The sequence below is a fragment of the Varanus komodoensis genome, unplaced genomic scaffold (assembly GCF_004798865.1).
Source record: "Varanus komodoensis strain SLA01 unplaced genomic scaffold, ASM479886v1 scaffold4, whole genome shotgun sequence".
Classification (NCBI taxonomy): Eukaryota; Metazoa; Chordata; class Lepidosauria; order Squamata; family Varanidae; genus Varanus; species Varanus komodoensis.
This window is the reverse complement of record NW_025335941.1, coordinates 33,833,891-33,850,361: the sequence shown is the minus strand read 5'-3', so window position 1 is coordinate 33,850,361 and position 16,471 is coordinate 33,833,891. Positions and strand designations below refer to the sequence as shown.

The 16,471-nt window shown below is 37.0% G+C and overlaps 1 protein-coding gene across 2 annotated transcripts in view; it reads right to left on the bottom strand.

Moving 5' to 3' along the window:
- Positions 1-910: 910 nt before the first annotated feature.
- CBLB (Cbl proto-oncogene B) overlaps positions 911-16,471 on the bottom strand; it is an 84,217-nt gene continuing 68,656 nt past the window's right edge. Inside the window, exons 14-19 of one of the 2 annotated variants that reach the window (XM_044441357.1) lie at positions 8,788-8,928; positions 7,510-7,598; positions 7,296-7,424; positions 5,948-6,103; positions 4,859-4,978; positions 911-4,503 (exon numbers count right to left, since the gene is read on the bottom strand). In XM_044441357.1, coding sequence (XP_044297292.1) covers positions 4,241-4,503; positions 4,859-4,978; positions 5,948-6,103; positions 7,296-7,424; positions 7,510-7,598; positions 8,788-8,928 — 898 coding nt within the window. In that variant the 3' untranslated portion in view covers positions 911-4,240. The remainder of the gene's footprint in view (positions 4,504-4,858; positions 4,979-5,947; positions 6,104-7,295; positions 7,425-7,509; positions 7,599-8,787; positions 8,929-16,471) is intronic. The other variant, XM_044441358.1, reaches the window with a different exon arrangement.

Here is a 16,471-nt window from a genome sequence, read left to right as displayed (position 1 = left end):
CTTTGATTGCAATCCATCAATCTTTTATGTTCTGCATACAGACTGAACAGATAGGAAGAAAAACACCTTTTCTGATACTTTTGTCTATAGGAAACCATTCTGTTTCCCCATATTTTGTCCTAACTGTAGCTTCTTGTCCACAATAAATCAGGACAATCAAGTGCTGAGACACACTAATTTCTTACAGAACCACCCATAGCATCTTGTTATAGAGTCCAAAGTTTTGCTACAGTCTATGAAGTACAGACTGATCTTTTTCTAAAATTCTTTGATTCATTCCAGCAGCCAACGGATATTTGCAATAGAAGTTCTAGTGCCTTTTCCTTTTTGAAATCAAGCTTGAATGTCAGTTATTTCTTGTGATATGAAACTGATATGAAATCACATCTGAAACTGAGGCACCTTTTAAAGGCACACATACCTGCTGCTTATATGAAAAACCTATAAATTTGCAGGCATGCAAAAGCCCTGGAGTCTGCTGTTGTTGAATCCTGACAGATAATTCAGAAGGAAACTATTATTTAAGTGATGTAGGCATCCGACTTCCATTCATAAACAAAAGCAACATGATTAAAGATACATGACTCATGGCTGTCTAGAATATTTAGGACACATTTACTACAAGAGGCACAACAATGGCTGGGCAAGCCTTAAAGAAAACCATGGATGCTGTCCAAAACACACCTGTAAAGGTCAGAAAGATTAAGTTCCATTGAAAATGTACAAAAGATGTTTCCTGGGTATTCTAGCAGCAAGGATCTTAACACACTGTAACTTTTTTGTTCTTCTTGGTTAGTCCATAAAAAAAAATATCCAATCCACCTATTGTAAATCAACTGTAGAGATGACAAGTAATAGTATACAAGGTTTGAATGAAACAAGTTAATAAAAACTCCCAAAGAAAAATTAATCATTCTGTTAACATTTTTTATAAAATACCTTACAAGAACAGAGAAAGTAACTTGAGGTTACATAATATTCAGAATTGAAAAAGAATGTGGAATAAAATATAAATTGATCACATCACTATGTTTGCCACATTAGACCAGTTTATAAAAGGCATTTTTAGATAAAATAGCTATTTAGAAGATAAACCTTCAAAATGAAAACTATTGCAGTCATTTCAAGAACTCAGTCCTAGAAGCACTATGTTCCAGGTCAACAGGGAGTACCTGATTTAATATACTTGTCCATTTGAAATTTGTCAAGCTTTAAGACACAAATTAAAACATTTACCAGGTCAGTGCAAAGTAAAGCTTCAAGCTGGGAATATGAGAAATAAAAATACAAGAATGTTTCTGGTACAAAATAAATTCACATTATGAAAAATCCTTAGACACACACTTATGATACAAACAAAAATGACATTAGACTAGTGGCTATTTAAAGACACTGGATCAAGCCACTAAAATGGCTGCTCAATTAAGAGATTTGAGTTTTTGTTTCCACTACATATTGTTGGATGTTATCTGCATTATTGATATGTCCCACCATCAGATTCAGCAGCTTTAGAATAAGGTAACATTAAGGGATCCAAGTAGGAGCTGAAAATGCTGAAATTATGAAAGGTCTTGGATAAGTCCCAAGTAGAGAAATAAGATCACAGTTATAACCTGTTAAGTACTCTACCAAATTCTGAAAGAGATTCACTTGGAAAGCGTACAATTTAGCACAATACTATGTGCTTAAAAGGTGTATGGTATTATGAGAAAACTCTCCTGTGGAAATGTAAAGACTTTGTAAAGATAGGTTTCTTCTCATTCATTAAGCTTACTAATTTCTGTGCAATAAACAATTTCATCAAGGAGTGGTTAAATTCACTTTATCCATTCATAAAGATGCCTCATAAAGCATGTGTTTAAACATATTGCACTAGAATATGATGCCTTTACAATGTGTTTTGGTTAAATGAACCCTACCTTGTTAGATCCAAATTAGATGAGGCATAACTAACTTGACACTTTCCAATACAGTATTCTTATACATTCCTTCATCCATTGGAATTAGTCCAAGTATTATTCCAGTAATATAAAGATACTACCATGGGCTTTGTCCTATGTCTGTGCAGTTTAAGAGAGAACTGGTGCTTTTCCTAAAGTCCTGCATGATAATCCAGGAAAAAACATGTTCTCTTCTTCTACTGCAACTGGAAATTTTATTATAAGTGAAAGCCTGAATTATTTTTAACAGGTAACAGAAGTTAACTAACAAAGTAGAACTTTTAACTTAGCAAAATGCTAAAAAATGTTTTATATTGAAAGGACATTCAAAATTAGATTGCTTAAAGATCAAATTCTTAACATTATATTGGTCTGAAACTTTATGAAAAAATAGCCAATTGTGATTGCTTAGAATAAACTGGATTTAGATGAAGGTATGTTATATGACTATTCTTTCATAAGGATCTATATGATCTGAGATGATACAGTTCACTTTCAGAATAAATTCTGTTTTAAAGACCACTGTAAATTGCATTACAGCATCAAATTTGATTCATGTAGTGTTGGGCTGAGATGTTGCTAGATCCCTTCCAAAGAAGGCAGATGGTAGAATCCACAAACTCTGCTGTATCCTTGTTCTGTTCTAATGTCTGGCCTCAAGGAACTGGATTCCTATCTTGTGGGGGTTTCAAAATCAGGTACATTGAAATCTTACACTTTATTTAATGCTGCCTGCACTTTTTAATGTATCTGTGTCCTGTATTTTTTGATTTGCTCTGAACTAGACAGAGAGCGGCAGTAAAGACATATTATTAACAACAACTGAGCAGAAAATCAAGCAGAGGGTGCAATAGTTTTGAATCACCTGGCAAGGCTGCATTCTTCACAAAAGGCTCACAAGCAACATTTGTGGATCACACCTCAAAAGGACAATGAAGAGAGTTCATCTTTTTTTCTTTGTACAGAAAGCAGTCTGTTAATTACAAGTCTAGAATATTAATACGAGTTTGCAAAATAAAAATAAAAATGGGGAGACTTCAATGGCGAGACTTCAGGCCAGGTCAGGGGAATGAAAGCACACTTCATTCTTATTCTAGAGTTCTGTAAGAATAACTTGTGCGAAAAATTGCAGATCTTATGTTTAGCTTGTGCTTTAAAAGGTCACAGTCTAGGATACCAATATGAACTCAAGGCAAAAAAGATGTAAATTATCTCCAATAATACAGATATGGTGCAATCAGTTTATCTGGACACAGAATACCCATTAAAGGTAATAATGTGTATTAACAAGAAGCTTTGGAGAGGGAGAGGGAGAGCTATAGTAGAATTAAGACTCAACAGTGCCAAGATTTAAAGTTCTACTGTTAATATGAATTTGTCCCCAAAGCTGTGGTGAATCACAGAATAATAATTCACACTGGAAGTTAAATATATCCTACTTTCCAGAAGTCAGGAGTATAACTTATCTGACTACTGTGAATATAATTCAAGATGATAAATCTATTTGGCATGCCCAATGATATTCAAGGTATGAACAACATGGGTAGCTTTTTAAAGCTCATAATGGAACAAAGGGCTAATTTTAAACATACACATGTGGATTTTTTTGCTTATATTGTATTATATCATGCAACTTATGAATAATTTAATTATTGAAGCCATCTAGACTTTGAAGCTTGCTGGACACACGTCAAAGAAATGCTGCCCAATGCTGTGGGCAAAATGCCTTTCAAAATAATTAATTACACATTAATTTCCCCTCGAACTAGATAAAAGTATACAAGAAAAAAAATCAGTAGTGAAGGCCACATTTTTCTTGTATTTGCTTGATCCTAAATGCAAAAAAGGTAAAAGCTTCATGAACATAAAAATAAAAATGGAGAGCACATATTAGCAAAAGTAACTGACTTTTGCTCATGGAACCAGTCAGTACAAAAACAGTTGGAAATGCCACATAATACAGAATATGAACAATAACAGAGGATGTCTATCATCTTGAAAATGGTCACTTGCCACCTTGTAAACATGAAGAAAGCATTTCACAGATTAAAAGTTCATGGGAAGTAAACTTCTTTAAATATTTGTCAGTTCAACCCTGATTTAAAAAAGTATGGCTAGCAAAAATACAGAAGAGTCCATTCATTTTTGTCTTAACAAAGCAGTTATCTTATGTTGAAAACCACGGCAACTCAGCTCTTCAAAGATACCTATCCTTCACTCCATTTCACACTTGCACATAATCTCTTGTGTTCATATGTACACACTTGAAGAATAGGCTTGCTGCAAGGTTTTCCATACTGCTATAAGTTGAGACGTGGGGAAATTGATGGCGGAAAGCAGGCAAATTCTTTTAGAATGCTCCTTGCTACATCAAGGTTATTCTGGGCTATTTCAAGTGCTCGTTTAACTTCTTCAAAGGAGTAACCTTCTCCCATAAGTTTTGCAATTTTTGCGTCAACACTTTCTATAGATGTGTCAGAGTTATGTGCTTTCCTATGATGTATTTCTGGAGCAGTCCTGCGAGGAAGTGGTTTAGGAGGTCTGGCTGGTGCTTGTGAACCATCTGTAGAAAAAGATAATCAAAGGAAGAAGTACCATTTGTTAAATATTAAAAGGACCAGATGTTCCTGATTATTTTAAGCACAATGCTTTGTTATAGTATCAGTTAGCTTAGGGTCCAGCCCTATAACCACCAGGTACTAGAGGAATACAGGATAATTCAGATTTCTACTTCCAACCTCGGAGAAGCACTGGGACTCCAAATCTGAAGCACCTTACCTCCGCCCTTGAAAACTGGCAGAGCTGCCCCAGCATCTTAACAAACATTTAAAACCCAAAGCAGCATATTCTTTCTTTTTGGTTTAATGTGAGGGAAGTGTTCATTTTTGTATAGACAAAAACAGAAAGGTTTTGCTTACCTGAACAAGATGGAAGCTGGTCATAGTCCTGGGATGTTCTGTGGGTCTTGAGATTTTCCCCAGTTAATCTTCGAACTGGGGGTAAAGGAACTAATCCATTTACAGGATCAAAGAAAAGTTCTATTGAAAAATTAAAGATATTAATTTTTTTAGATTTCTGTTAATATAATTTTTATACTAAGATGAATGTAAAAGTGAGAGCAGAGCAACAGCAATGATCTAATAAATACAAGTTTGATTCAATGTGCTGTGGGTCTTGCATGCTCCCCAGTTCACATGCAATTTCCTTCTTTCCATGCTTTGCTACCATGACTGAAGCAAGCAGAATATGGTCAGGGATAACAAAATTTCTTCCAAATCATAGTCTGCATTCCTATTTAAAGTCATGGTTTCAAATGAATGTTGGAAAAAAGATGTAGCTGATTTTCACCTCCAATTCTTAAGGTAAAAGGTGTGGTGAAATGAGGTGGAAAAAAGAATCCCCAAAGATTCCTGCCTTCCATTTTCTGTACCAGACTGCAGCTGTCAGTCCTCACCAAAAAGCATGGTTTCAGGTGAAGGATGGCAAAAAGATGCAGGAGATTAAACAATCTCTCACTTTAAAAATGACTCATGAAATCATTCTTTCATGTTACAACGACTGAGAAGGATAGAAGGATGATTTCTCAGTTTGAATGGGAAGCCAGCAGGCTCCTCCTTCTATTTACTATCACATAGCAGCAGACTGCATCAAGGGAAGAGATGGAAGTAGGACTACTCCACTGACTCAGCTGAAGGATCAGAGACTTTTGGCAGCTTCTCTCCTTGAACTATTTCTATTTCAGCTGGTCACTGTAAGAATTTTTGCCAAGTATGCTTTGTCTTGCCTCCCATTCACTTTGTGCCATGTCTTTTAGATACCAAGCCTGTAAGCCTCATGGCTTAGCTTTGTAAACTACTCTGTAAATTACCAAGAAGACTTTTAGGCTAAGAGCAGGGTAAAAGTTCATGCTTAATCCAACAGATAGCTAATATTCCAATATCTGAAAACCATGTTAGGATTTGGCCAAACATCTATTAAATAAAACTATGCTTGCTTTTAACTCTTACCTGCAGGGGGAAGGTAAAGTTCATGCCCAGACAATGGCCTGCTTCCTGCAATAAGTGGCTTTGTTTGCTCAATGAGGCTGTGGCGTGCAGGAGGTGGTGGTGGTGGTGGAGAAGGAGGAGGAAGCGAAGGTGGTGGGTTGTCAGATACATCTTCACCTACATTGACAGAATGCTCATTATATATGCATTTTTTTCATTAAGAGTATAATAAAGAGTGAAGCTTAGCATTGATTTTCTTTTGCTTTTTCAGGCTGCAAAGAGAAGCTCTTACTCCAAAGGTTTATCTAGCAGTTCAGTGACTCCAGTAATGAAACTGTAAGCCTCATTTCTATTATGCACAAACCAACACTTAAAATATGCTGGGAATGACCTTTTAGTATATTCAATCATATTACTCAGAAGTGTTACTCATCTGCACATTTGAAGCTCAGCTTCAATGCTGTGTTTTAGTGAAATACAAATTCATATATCATATTACTGAAGTTGAATTCACACAGGGAATCAAGTGGGCCTACAAACAAATGCATATTTGCATGGCCATGTGAACTGCATTTAGCACATTATCTTGCTACCATGTAATGCTTATTGATAGCTTAAGAGACAGGGACCCAAAGAACAGCACATTCTTTAAAAAATGACAGATTCATGGCCATGTCTTACTGGAGCTATTGCTGACCCATGGCTTTAGTTTCAACCAATTCCACAACTGTTACTCATATTAGCTCTTATATTTTTGTAGTTGCAGTATGATTGTCTAGCTTTGCTCTCTGCAGCATTGTTTTCATCTGCATATACATTACTAAGTTACAGGCTGAGATATTAGGAACTGCATAGGAAAATGCTATGAATAGCAGAATTCTGAGTCTTTCCTTCTAAAAGTAGAGCCAAGCACCATGTGGCAAATTGCTTCCCAAAATTCATAGGGACTTGGGAAAAGGTCCTCAAAGGATCCACCTAACTCTCTGCATGTATCCAAGGGCTATTATAGATCCTAACAATTTGTTCTTATTTTTTCATATGCATGTATTCTAAATTAGCTGGAGTAATTTGCATGAAACATACTGACTAGAAAGTTTTTCTGTGGTATACCAAAATTGTCATAAAATATTTGACAATTTGGATTAAAATGTATCTAATTATGTTTCAGCTAATTATATGTTGATAATTAGTTTTATATGCAAATATATGTATATAAGATATAAACATATGCAAATTGTCAAACAATTGTGGCACTCTAAAATAGAGGAATTGTGATCTAGTAGACAATTTAATGCTATGAATATATCAAAACACATTATCAGTAGTATAAACAAGGAGCTTTATTAACAGAGGATGAAAAATATATAACCTGGAGGATGCACCAGCAGGTCGTAATCAGAGGGAGTCCTGTTGAGTACTGGGCCATGTTTCAAATTTTCCCTCATAGCAGGCCGCACGGGTGGTAAAGGTATTGAGACAGCAGGCTCAAAGGCATCTCCTGAACAACAATTGGAAAGTTTCAAAACATAATCTTAAAAAGTAATTATTTCCCTTAGACATCCTACAAAGCTAAAAAGTCATACCCATCTCTGGATGTTTCAATCGTTTCATCTCAGAGGCAGCATTGTGCAGTTCACTAATTATTCCAGAGCACTGACCATTCTCACATGCACTGAAAACAGGAAAACACAAAAAGGATTTTTTTTTAATAAATCCAAACTAGAAATGACTATCAGTTCATTAAACCATTGAGATTGTAACCATTTAAAAAAAGACTCTGCTTGCTTTCTAAATGGTCTGCTGGGTACAGAAATTACCTATTAAATTAAGACGATCAAGACTAAAACCCCCCCACAAATTTTCTATTTTTGAAAGTATAAGCTTTGTTTTAAAAGGGATTACTTTTAATCTTATCTCCTTTTAAAACCCAATTTTCTAGAACCGATATAGTATCAATGCAACAAACAGAAATAAAGAGGTAGAATTTTCTAGAATTACTAACTGAAAATTCAATCAACCAAAATGTGAAATCTTATTATATTGTTATAACTTTTGTTTCTAAATAGCACAATCTAAAGAAATCTGTTCATTATTAAGTATCAGCAAAATAGAACAATAATCAGCAAAACAGAACAATCCTAACAGATTGAACAATTTAGAACACTTTATAATTGGAATGTGTTGACTGCTTCCAGTTAATACCTGATCTAGCTGTAAAGCAAGAAAAACAAAATAACCCCCTACAATCCGGCAAAATGTAACTCTTGATTCTTGTACCAGACTTTGAGACTTTTCTTACAAATCAAATTTGACCAATTTGACACTTGCAATTTGTTTCATAGTTCAACTAAAAAGAAAGCCTTAATTTGTGATGATCAAAATAAAATCAGGGATCTCTACAGGAAGACAAAACCAATTTCACATATCTGTTTGTCTGCCATATGTCATTTGTCTAGTCAGAAATCATTATCAATTTGTTGCTATCTTATTGCCCAGAAAAGGTTAAGATTCCACTAATAAATAATTAAATCACAATTATTAAACATTAAAGCAGAAACTGGGAATTAAGTTTTCTTATTCATAACTCCCCTCCCCTCCCCCAAAAAGGGGGGGAAAACCACCACAGTAGGTTTTACTCTATAAGGTTTAAACAAACTTAACAACAGCCTGAATAGGGTTAGGATTCAGGGGAGAAATACTGGATCCAATTAAGGCAAATGAAATTATTATATTTAGTGTATGTGAAAGAGTTAATAGCTATAGTCACCTTAAGATGGGGATATGGATCAATAAAAAGATGAAAGAATATTGAAGCCAGATACACAATCATGTGAAATGAGTGCTGCCCCAAATAACCTTACCGAATGTGAGGTTTTATATTATGACAATGTGGCGACTGTGTAATCAAAGAAACAGGGTGGGATGAAGGAATCCTGTACTCATCTTCTTCTACACGTTCCCTTGGCTTTTCAGTGAGGGAATTTATAACAGGAACAGAAGACCTTAAGGGAAAAGTGTATCAAACCTAATAAGTCTTATTTGTTATAGTATAGATCTACTATATATCACATTTATAGATGAAATGGAGTGATCCCATTATATATTTTTGAAAAAATAGCCTATGAGGTAGGTTAGAACTAAGGTATTGAACATCAAACTAAGCTATGATTTAAGAAGACAGCAATGAATTAGCTTTCTCTTGGGGTCCATGCACTTCCATCCCTCTTTACACGGCTGAGAATTCAGGAGCTTTCACATCCACTTTTAATTACAGGTTACCAGTTCATATGACAAATTGATTAAAACATTCCAAATTCCTTCTCATGACTGAGCAGCATGCAAGCACTGTGGTTAGGCTAGTTCACATCTCACTAAACCACAGCTTGCTCCAACATCCTAATGACTAGCGACTAGAAACAGATCATCCATTAGATTTCTTGCCTAAGCAGAGATTTTAATGCAAAACTGGTGCAAATTTAATACACACTGTTGCACCTGCAAGTGATTTGATACATTATATAAAACGAAGGACAGTAGCCAATTGGACACAATCACTAACATCAAATTACATTATGGACTTCTAGTGCAGCATTAATGGCATTAGCTGGTTTGCTAGGATTCTTTGGAAAATCCGTCATTACGAGTACAACTAATCTTATTGGCATGGCATTACACTAGCGAATATAATTTGCGTTAGTGCTAGTGTTTTACTGGATAATGTCTGAGGCCTGAAAAAATGTCAATATGCTTCCTCTTCAATTTATAAAGTTAATAGAAGAAGTTCTTTTGTCAGACTAAGTAAAACTATGGATTTCCTGGGACTTTCCCAGTTAAATGTTATTAACCCTGTGAGAGAGCAGTGAATAAATTTTAACAGATGTCCCACAGAAAAGAAATATAGAAATGGAACTGAAAATATTTTTTTTAAATATGAAGATTAAAATGCAGGTGCAGTAACATTAAAGGACAGAGAGATAACATCTAAAATATGTCAGACAGCCTATAGTATTCATAAGCAGAAGTATTTTATCAACCTCAGGGCTCTAAAATGCATTTAAGAAAGCAATGACAAATATGATGAAATTAATCATAGAAATAACTTTTATTTCAGCATTATATTTACTGCTATTCTCTATGCATCAGAATCCAATAAATTATAGAACTGGTTCCATTGACCCAAAATGGAAGGACTTTTACCTCAGTCCTCAATCTACACAGCAAACTTTAAACCTGGGGGATTTCAGAAGCATTTGTGAAGTGAGTGGGGACACATATTTACACACACAAACTATGTTATTTTAGGAAGCTTCCTAATTACATTTGAATTCAAAGAAATAAAAATGCATTTTAAAGAAGTTTTCAAAATAACCTGTTTACCATGAATAGGCAGAGAGAGTGCAATTTTCCATTTTTGCTATATTTTAAGGAAGAAAAATACATTCCATGCAAACATGAGTAAGGACAGGAACCCTTTATAAAAAAAAATAGTGAATAAACAAATAAACAGTTTGATGTAACATAACTTTTTACTTGATGAGCAGTACAGTGAGGGTAAGAGGGGAACTTGATTCCTTCCCTGTTTCTCACTCAAACCCTAGTCAACCCAAGAATTTATCCAACTCAAGCATTTCCCACAACTTTTGCAGGGTTCCAGACATTTTTGTATTATTACATATAGTTCAGTGCATTATAACTGAAGGTGCTTGCACACATTCAACTGAATTATAAACAAGTTAAAACTTTACAAAATCAAGATGAAGTAGAAATTCAACACAGATAATATAAAAATCTTAAGTTCATAAAAACTCAGTTTGATATTAATTTATTCAATACAATTCCCCAATTTATGAAAAAATGGGAAGCAGAAATCATATTTTACTAAACTCCAATGCAAGATGAGATTTTTGAACATGAATTCAAAAGCTTTCTGCAATGCAATACTGAACCACACTCTGTAGAGGGAGCCAAAATACATAATATAATTGAACAGGTTTTTGCCTCTTGTTTATACCCCAATTAAATATTCATAGTCAATGTGTTAGCAGAATTTTAAATGTAATAGCCTTAACCCAGAAAATCAGAAGCAGAACTTAAAGTGGCATGTGTACTGCTCTGCTCACAGAACCTCCACTTCCAAATTTGTCTAGCCACATTATTGAAGCCTGCCTTATTTTGCTGAAACAAGATTGACTATTGTATCCAAACTTGTAGATTTTGGGGTTTTAAGCTTAATTTAAACCAACATACAACCCAGGTATAACATGTCCTTAGCCAAGGGAAGTTACAAAACCTGGATCAGGTAGTTAACTTTGTTGGACAACTTTTGGGGGAGGGGGTAGTCTGTAGATGTATTACACTTAAGAGCAAGGAAAATGTTTTGTTCTGCAATACAGAATCTTATTTGCTTATATATTTGCTTTGGCTGAGTTCAATTCACTCAGGAACATACATCAGACTAAAATTATCCAAGGCTAACATTGTATCTGAAATGGATTATATGGTTTGATCTACTCTACAGGACTGAGTAAATTATGCATATCACATTTGTATGCCACCCTACATCAGTGTGAATAGCTGTCTATCCCAATGTACAGCACTTAGAGTCAGGGTAGTGTAGTGATTGCAGTGGAATGAAGATCTGGGTTCTAATTCCCACTTGTTCACAAAGCTCACTGGGTAACTTTGGGTTACTCACTGACTCCCAGGGTTGTTGTAAGGGTATTGTTACTCCCTTCCTTCACCTTGGTCCTCCTGCAGTTATTCCAGCAGATTTGACAGCAAGTCCAGCTTGTCTCTCCCTCCTCACCATGACTGTGAATCATTTCTATCTCTCTGTGACTTTTTCCCCTTCACCTTTTTCCTCTGCCCATACAGAGATCTTATCTGCTTTAACAGATGGCTTTCATACTCCGTGCTTTGACAATTCCTTATAAGTGCGCAAGTGCAACCATGGATGGGCTTTCTGTGGTTGTAAAGCTATTGTTTTGCCGTAATGTATGCCAATTTTTGCATACACTTTTAAAAGTACTTCCGAAAGTGCATTCCTACAGAGATCTGCAAATGTGCAGCCATTCCTGGTAAATGTCCAGGGAGATACATGCTAGCAGAATGCAGTAGATACCAACCGTTGGCACTGACCCAGAGAAGCCATACTCCCTCCTTCAGTTCTGTTAGACAGCTGTCAAAAGGTGAATGATTCAAAAGCATGAGTGGCCTATGTTGCACTTTTTCACTTGTTTGCTAGACTGTAGAGACCATGGAAAGGGTGAAACAAGCCCTGGCATAAGCCATGCCATGGTTTAGAATATAAGAAAGTTGTTTGGCAAGATTAGCAAAAACAAATCAAAGCTTGCCCAGGCCATCAGCTAGTGACAGCCACCCCACAGGTGCCCAACCTATCTGTCCTTTTAAAGGAAGTGGTTCACATCTTTGCATAATGTATCTCAAGGTTTAAAATATTTTGATACAGTATTCCTGCATATATTTTGATTCCCCAAATCCAGTCTATACAAATTTTCAAAATATGTAATAAACTTAAGTATTTTCAATAAAAGGAACACAGAAAGGTGTAACAATTGCACTGAAATAATCCATGTTCTTGTAACGGGATGCTGGGAATGCTGTTGGTGAGCAGTCCATTCTGTTACCCAAAAGCCCTCCTGACCTACCACCAACATCTTTGCCACAGAGAACAACATGGTCTGTGACAATTTCTGCTCCTAGGGTGGGGTCAGCATAGACTTGATGGGAGACATTTCCCTCTTCAAACCATTCTTGCTTATTATGAGTGTACTGGCCAAGATGCACAAAGACAGGACTACCTGAATCCTCATTGCTCCATGGTGGACTCAGCAGGCATGGTTTGTACACCTTCTCATCCAGGATGTTTCTCTGCCTTCTGTCGAAACCAATAATCATCTCATGGAATTGAGGAATCTTCCATCCTGACATCAATATCCTGCACCTCATGGCATGGAAGACTGTTCAGTAAACTGGGCCACAGCTTTCTGAGTGGACATACAAGCAATCCTCGATGCAGCACAGAGACTGTCCACAAGGAGGTCATATGCAGGAGATCATATGCAGCGGAGGTCATATGCAGCGTTCACATTTCCCCAGCAGGGATCCTTTGACACTCACCAGACATCTTAATCCTTGACTTTCTGCTTATTCTTCATTGCATGGGTCTGAAACCATCTTCTACCAAGGTCTACCTGACAGTGATCTCCTTGTTTCATCCACTGGTCCAAGGTCTATTGGTTTTCTTGCATCCACTGCTATGTCAGTTCCTCAAAAGACTTTGAAACAGCATACCACAGGTCCAGCCTCTTGTTCCAGGCTAGAGCTTCTCAGTCGTTCTACACACACTTACAAATGGTTCTTCAAACCACTAGCCACCAAAGACTTCAGACTTCTATCCCAGAAGGTAGCCTTCTTTGTGGCCACCATATCAGTCAGAAGGGCCAGCAAATTCTGTTTACTATCCATCAACAAACCTTATCTCATCTTTCACAGGAACAAGATGGTCTTGCATCCAGATCCCTCATTTCTTCCTAGGGTGACTTCACTATTTCACCTTAACCAGATCATTCATCTGGTAACTTTCCTCACCATGCTATTGAACCCAATGGAACCCACATTGCATGCACTGGACATAAGCTTGCCTTCTATTGGGTTTGAATCAAGCCCTTTCACTGTTCCCACAGACTTTTCATTTGCTATGGCGAGAGATCCAGAAGCAAACCTATCAGCCCTCAATGGCTCAAACACTGGATGACCTTGCCTACCAGTTCACAGGACTGCAACTCCCTGAATGGCCCAGAGCCCACTCTACTAGGTTGATGGTCACTTCAACAGCAATTCATGTTGGCATCCCCTTGCAAGATCTCTCAGAGGTGGTGATATGGTCTACCCCAACAATACTAATCCAGCATTACTGACTCAATGTTCATAACAGACAAGACTGCTCCTTTAGTAGGGTGGTCCTTTCTGCAGTCGTCCACTGAGGACAGCTCCCCACCTCCAACTTGAATGTAAGCTTAGTAATTATCCATATGTGTGTTGCACAGAGATCACAAAGAAAAAAGTCAGGTTACTTAACTATAACTGTCATTCTTCAAGTGGTCATCTGTACATTCACACAACCCACCCTCTGACCCCACTTTATTGCAAATCAGCTTCAATATATTCAACTCATCAATCCCATAGTCCATGGATTCAAAGTTGGCCATTCACTGGCCTCCCCTTGGTTCTGAAGCCACAATGTCAGTCTCAATTGAACTGAGGAAGTGAGTGGGAACCCATCCTGGATATACCAGGAAGTGAGAGGGAGGAATTACTGCCAAAACAAGTCTAGCTAGGAAATCTTCCCAACAAGAAGCCCTGTGCAGGTGCAGAGTCTGCATGTGTGAATGCAGAGATGACCACTTGAAGAATAACTGTTACAGGTAAGCAACCTGACTTTATCAGGCTGCTATCTCAGCTATGCCCTGCCCTGGACAGGAATAGCTTGGCCATTTACCCATGGAATGATAAGCACATGTTTAGATGACTGTAATGTGCTACCCTTGTGGTTGGTCCATGAGATGCAGTTGGTGATGAATACAGTAATAAAGATGGTGGATTAAGTGCCCAGCAATGTACATATTACACAGTGTTAAAGCAACTGCACTGCTACCTGTTATCTACCAAGTCAAGTCCCTGTTTGTATATAAAGCCCTGAAAACTTAGGACCAAGTTACCTTGCATATCTTGTACTGCAAGCTGTATATTGCAGATTTGTAGCAAACAGAAAGTAGGCCTTTTCCATGGTAGCACCCAATCTAAGGAATAATCTCTCCTCTGATATTAAGAAGGAACCTATTGTATCATGCTTTTGGTGTCAATTAAAGAGCCATTCCCTTACCTAGTCTTTCCCTGAATGAATGTGCTGCCCAGTCACTCTGGCCAGGATTACCCATTTATGCAAGTAAATGAAAGCCATTCTCCAGTTCCTTATTTTGGGTTAGGGGGATTGGGAAAGTTGCCATGCTAAAAAACTGGAGGAGGTAGTCTAACCCTACCAAAGACCACTGGGATAGAAGGTTTCCCAGAGGGGAATGGAGTTTTTCTCTCTCCCAGTTTTTCAGCAGGGCAGCTTTCCTGTATGGAAATGCTTGGGGGGAAAAAATCACTTGATCCACTTTATTATGGAAGAAATGTTATGTGTGTTTTCTCTCTGAGTCTGTAAACACGCTTAAAATGATAGTAAATTTGAAAGTGGCACTCCCCTTAATTCTGTTAGGAATCAAATTAGTATTCACATAGTCTATCAGAGAATCTTTTAAAAATTCTTACTTTCTCCCCAGCCTTTAATGTTAGTACTACCATACCATACTTCATATCATACTTCAACTGCCCTTCAACACTTTTAAGTGGACAGCAATGCAACTCTGTGTAAAAGAGTAAAGGGTAATTTTTAAGCCTCTAGAGGAGTGGGCAAGTTCCCAAGCTTTACAAACAAGGAAGCAGTGCAATCCTTGAACTGGCCAAGCATGGAGAAGCTTCCTGATCTGAATTAGCTGCAATCTGAATGTTTAACCATACAGTGAAAATGACTACTTTCTTCCATGGACTTGGATTTAAAAAGCAACAAAAGCGGAAAAATAGTACTGACACCTTTTGCCCACCTGTTCCATAGACTCTTCTACTTGCCAATTATCTGTCTGTCTGTCTGTCTGTCTATCCAACAAACCCTTCTACACCCAATAAAGCAGCCCAACACTTTGTAAGTATACTGGAAGATTTACATTTTATATTCTGAGTTTAAGAAGAACTTCTCAAGGAAATGACATTGGAGAAATTAGCATCTGAGCCAAATAGTTTCAGCCACATCACTAATTCAGGCATTCTCACTAGGAATTCTGTCATCACTACTTCATTAGTCTTAAAAGTAACATATTTACAACAGTATGAATGGATTATGTAACAAGGTTATTTAAATGTATATAAGAAGTATGCCATCTATTCTGAAGGAACATAATTCATAAGGGTAATTCCTGCCAATTTTAAAATAAAACACCTCTAATTCCATGCTTAATTCACTTAGGATGTAATCTAGTGCCCATTGCACTAGATACATGGATCTAGTGCAATGGAGAGCAACATGGTAGTGGTGTTTTCCACCATACCTTGAGTTTTATCTAGAAAGTCAATTTTGTGACAACTGGATGCAGCACTGTTGTGGAGAGGAGGCTGGGATGCTGTTAGATATGGTGTAAGCTCTAATTTCCTCCTGTTGCTGGTCCCTGATGTAACCCACTTGCAAATTTGGACAGGTAGTTAGCACAGTTCTTTCCTCAGGACCTCAGGCAGCCATAATATTATGGTCTTAGCTTATCATAGCCTGGAGGCTGCTAACTCTTTAAAGCCTTACTTTACATTTCCAAAAGAAAGAAAGAAAGAAAGAAAGAAAGAAAGAAAGAAAGAAAGAAAGAAAAGAAACGCATCCACATGCAAAACAGTTATTCTCATACTGATGTGGAAACATTTGGGAATTTGAAAATT